The sequence below is a fragment of the Chenopodium album genome, chromosome 11, assembly GCF_948465745.1.
Source record: "Chenopodium album chromosome 11, dcCheAlbu1.1, whole genome shotgun sequence".
Classification (NCBI taxonomy): Eukaryota; Viridiplantae; Streptophyta; class Magnoliopsida; order Caryophyllales; family Amaranthaceae; genus Chenopodium; species Chenopodium album.
The window spans coordinates 50,608,548-50,612,584 of record NC_137844.1 but is presented as its reverse complement, the minus strand read 5'-3'; the positions used below and the strand labels follow the sequence as shown (position 1 = coordinate 50,612,584).

The window sequence follows — 4,037 nt, the reverse complement described above, 5'->3', positions numbered from 1 at the left end:
GTTAACTTCCATGGTTTCAACACAGACGGTGCATGGAGAGGTGTAACCTTTGATATAATAGTATTCATGAAGCTATCAAAAGATTGGTTTTTGGAAAATTTCTCTGCAAAGCGATCTACATCTGTCTAATTTCGTGCAAGACAGTTTGCTGTAAAAAGAACAAAATCCTCTGAACTTACTAATGGAAATCATAAAGCATCTGGACTTCATAAACTGGTAGATGAAGCAATATTAGGCTAAGCCCTTGATCTTGGAAGCTTGAGCACGAATAAGAATTCAACGATGAAAGGGCTTCCTTTCAACTCAATGGTTTCATCTTAAACATATGGGATTTTTTTAGCTACTTGAGCTTTTGTTAACGATCTGTTCCGACAATATGGAATAAGTTACTTACCTAGTTACCTAAGCCTTTACCAAAAGGTACAAAACCATAGAGTAGATTTAATCAAGCAGAACAAGGGATAAGTTGAACAAACAATCATTATATATTGAAATGTAATTATGGCACAAATCTCGGCCTCAACTAATTTATTCAAAATCCAATTGTTACAAATACAAAACATCACTCCTTTCTTTTTGTGCTTGAGAAGAAAGAATACAAATAGACATAGTACATAACGGCAACAATTACTCGTAATTTTCAATAACAATGATGCCTAAATTGAAGTAAGTATGCAAAACCCAATTCAACTCGGTCCAAATTATAGAAATTTAGAGAGTTGAAGTAAAAGTTCGACCTAGACAGACTATCATCAAGCTGCAACTTCAGCTGTTTTCTTGTTTGGCTCGAACACATACTTTATGAGAGACTCCTTAATGGGTAGAAGCTCAGGAAATTCTGTCTTCAGTTTGGTGGTCTCAAGCTCGTTGTTGCTTCTTGGAGCAACAATCACCTTAGCCTGCTCCTCAAGGGTAAAGTTTTTCCATGTGAATTTGGGGTCAATGTAATCCCTGTACATCTCTAAAATTTCGTTGTGGCTAACAACGCCAGGGTTTGTGAAGTTGTAGATTCCTGTGAGGTTTCTCTTTGCCATCTCAATGGAGATGGGAAGCAGCTCATCCAAGATTGTCATTGAGTTGGGAATGTTGACCACCTTCTCATACCTGGCAATCTTGGTAATGAAATTGCGGGGGTTGGATAAATCAGAGGAGATTGGCATGCGCACCCTCAATGTGCATACATTCTCGTAATTCTGAAGTAAATCCTCAACCTAGACAATCCATAACAAGTGCACTTGCATCAGTAGAGGGTTAAATATTAGGTGATAACTGAAGAGTAGTCTGAACACAAGACAGTTTATGTGAATCATGACAACCATATTACCATTCAGCTCATCAGAACATGCTCAATAGAACTCAACAAAGACATTCAGGACACTTTAAAAACCAGTAACAAACAAAGATCCTCCCTTTTATCGTAATTTGGGGTTATTTTTAAGGTTACAATTCCACCCTGAATCTGTCATAATATAATGATAAAAACTTAATTTTTTGTAACAAAAAAAAAAAAAAAAAAAAAAAAAAAAAAGTATACTTTTAGTACAGATCCAATTGCATAGCTTACAATTATCTAGTAATATACTCTGTACTAATATATCCAAATAGATGAAATTCATGGTCAATCTTCATCGTCAAATAAGAGAGGAAGGGTGTTTGGGAGGAGGAGGAGGAGGAGGAGGAGGAGGGGGGGGGGGGGGGGGGGGGGTGGAAAAGAAAAAGGGATTATAACAACTACTGTACAACATAAGTATGAGAAGAAAGAAGTGATTAATGAGTTCACCAAAAAAAATTGTGTCCCATGTTTATTTATCTCTGCAATTGACTAATAGTACTTCCCTTTTGCTTACTTTAGATCCTTATCATAGGCAGTCCTTATCATTGTCTCTTGGGATGCAACTTTGGTATAACCTTTTACCATACTTGATAAAAGATTGGCTATATGGCGCCTAAACCTCTTACGTGCCCAGCTATTTTCTTAATATTCTCCTAACGACATGCAACTTATAGTCTATAGACTCTATACATAGCATCAGTGAACAAAAAACTTGTCATAATATACTATGAACAAAAACATGTACATGAATTTTGACTGAGAATGTAGGGACATTTGCAGAGATTTCTGTATATATATGGCACTAAATATGAATGGAGACTATGAAACCCAAAAAGGCCAAAACATAAACATTAAAGGACAAATTTGTCATGGTATGACAAAAGGGTACTGCAAGACTAAATCCTAGGATACTAGATAAAGTAAGCAACCATCACAAAGACTCTTAGTTAAGTCTAGATTCTATGCTAGTACTGGATAAGATACTTAATAGAGAAAGTTGTCGCCACAAAAGCTCATAGATATAATAGTGGTTACCATCCCTAGCTTAGAACCCAACAATAACTTAAACATCAGACATATATCCTCACATTCTACATCACATCTACGACTAAACAAAGTTAAGAATGACTCCAAAAACACCAGATCCAATAAACAATTCATCATCTCCTTGACTATATGGAGTGATCTAGATCTTGTTCAAAAAAACCGCATTGATATCTTATTATGATATAAGGAAATCAAGACGTGGAGCTAACCCAAGTGATGTTTCATATCATCAGATGCACAAACAACCAGAAAAAGGATCCGTAGCCCACAAAGTTTATATTTTTAGCAGGTGATCATGCTTCTTGTAATGTGGGATCAATGACTCACTCAAAAACTCAACACAAGATCCATAAAATACTTATTTCAACTCCCATCTCAATCTCCATGACACAAGATACAAAAAATGTGCATCTGATTTCAAATGTGATCCTCATTATTAGATCAGTAATCTGACATCCAAGTACAATTCAAATCAACAATGAAGCACATTATTCAAATGTCAATCCAGAATCAATGCAACACAAATTACACAATGTAACACCTATATCGAATCAATACCCATATGACATCATTTGTCCAAATGTCAGAATCAACTATAAAATGAAATGTACACACCCATGTCCAAAAGTTGAGAATCCAACACGGTTACTTGAGGTGAAATGAAGAGTCCGAATAACATAGATTAAAACCGACCGACACACAAAAACATCAAAGATCCATCATCAACAACATAGGATCTCAAATCCAAAACAACACCAAATCACATTACAACAAACACAACTTATTAAATTCCCAATCATATAATTCAAATCGAATAAAACAATAACCAATCAAACAAAAATGGGCAAAAATCAAAGAAAAAAAGAAACATACCATAGCTTTGGTCTTAGAATAAAAACTCCCAATAAAATTAGGAGTATCCTCTTCCTTAAACCCAATCCCAGAATCAATAGGATGTTTATCATCATACTCAAAAATACACCCAGTAGCATAATTGATCAAAACGAGGCCGTTTTGACGACAAACATCAGCCAAAGTAAGAGTCCCAACAACGTTGGCACGAATAGTCTCAACTTTATGAGACTCACACCAGTCAACGTTAGGACGACCGGTAACTCCGGCAGCGTTGAACACGTGGGTGGGTTTGACAGCCGCCACGTCAGCCTCCAAGGAAGACCGGTTTTCCAACCGGCCTGAACCGTAAGTGTAGGAGATGCCTTGGGAATCGCAGAGTTTGCCGAGTAAACCACCGATCCAGCCGGTTCGACCGTAGATGAGGAAGTTGAAGGATTTGGGGTCGGATGAACCGTTTCCTTGGAGACCCATTTTTAGAGAGAGAAAATTTGGTAAGAAGAGAGAGAAATGAAATGGGGTTGTCTGAAATTATGGATTGAATCTAGAATGGTGTCTCTCTTTTAAAATGGAAGGGAAGAGAAAGAGATGATGAGAGGTGAGATTTGGGGAGTGTTGTAATAAGGACAGTGACGGTCTTTTCCATGTGGAGGGCTGATTCACCAAGCTTTGTTTCCACCGTGGTGGGTTTGTGCATTACGCGTAAATTATTGTTCTTTTTTTAATTGCAATGTTTAGAAGTTTACAATATTTTTAACTAGCTTAAGACTCGTATTATGCACAGTAAGTCTAATTTTTCTAAGAA

General features: G+C 36.7%; 1 protein-coding gene across 1 annotated transcript; it reads right to left on the bottom strand.

The window, feature by feature from the left end:
- Nucleotides 1-466: 466 nt before the first annotated feature.
- Nucleotides 467-3,813, bottom strand: LOC145567690 (bifunctional dTDP-4-dehydrorhamnose 3,5-epimerase/dTDP-4-dehydrorhamnose reductase-like). Its single transcript, XM_081627042.1, has 2 exons — nucleotides 3,254-3,813; nucleotides 467-1,211 (listed from the first exon to the last, which is right to left on the bottom strand). The coding sequence occupies exons 1-2, from the start codon at nucleotides 3,704-3,706 to the stop codon at nucleotides 753-755; spliced, it is 912 nt and encodes a 303-aa protein (XP_081483168.1). The 5' UTR covers nucleotides 3,707-3,813; the 3' UTR covers nucleotides 467-752.
- Between the last annotated feature and the right edge of the window lie 224 nt (nucleotides 3,814-4,037).

Bases quoted from the DNA above. Each gene is read 5' to 3' on its own strand.
- LOC145567690 (XM_081627042.1), bottom strand. From the start codon at position 3,706: ATGGGTCTCCAAGGAAACGGTTCATCCGACCCCAAATCCTTCAACTTC. The intron at 1,212-3,253 runs GTATGTTTCTTT...TGGATTGTCTAG, and splicing joins ATTCTAAGACCAAAGCTATG to GTTGAGGATTTACTTCAGAA.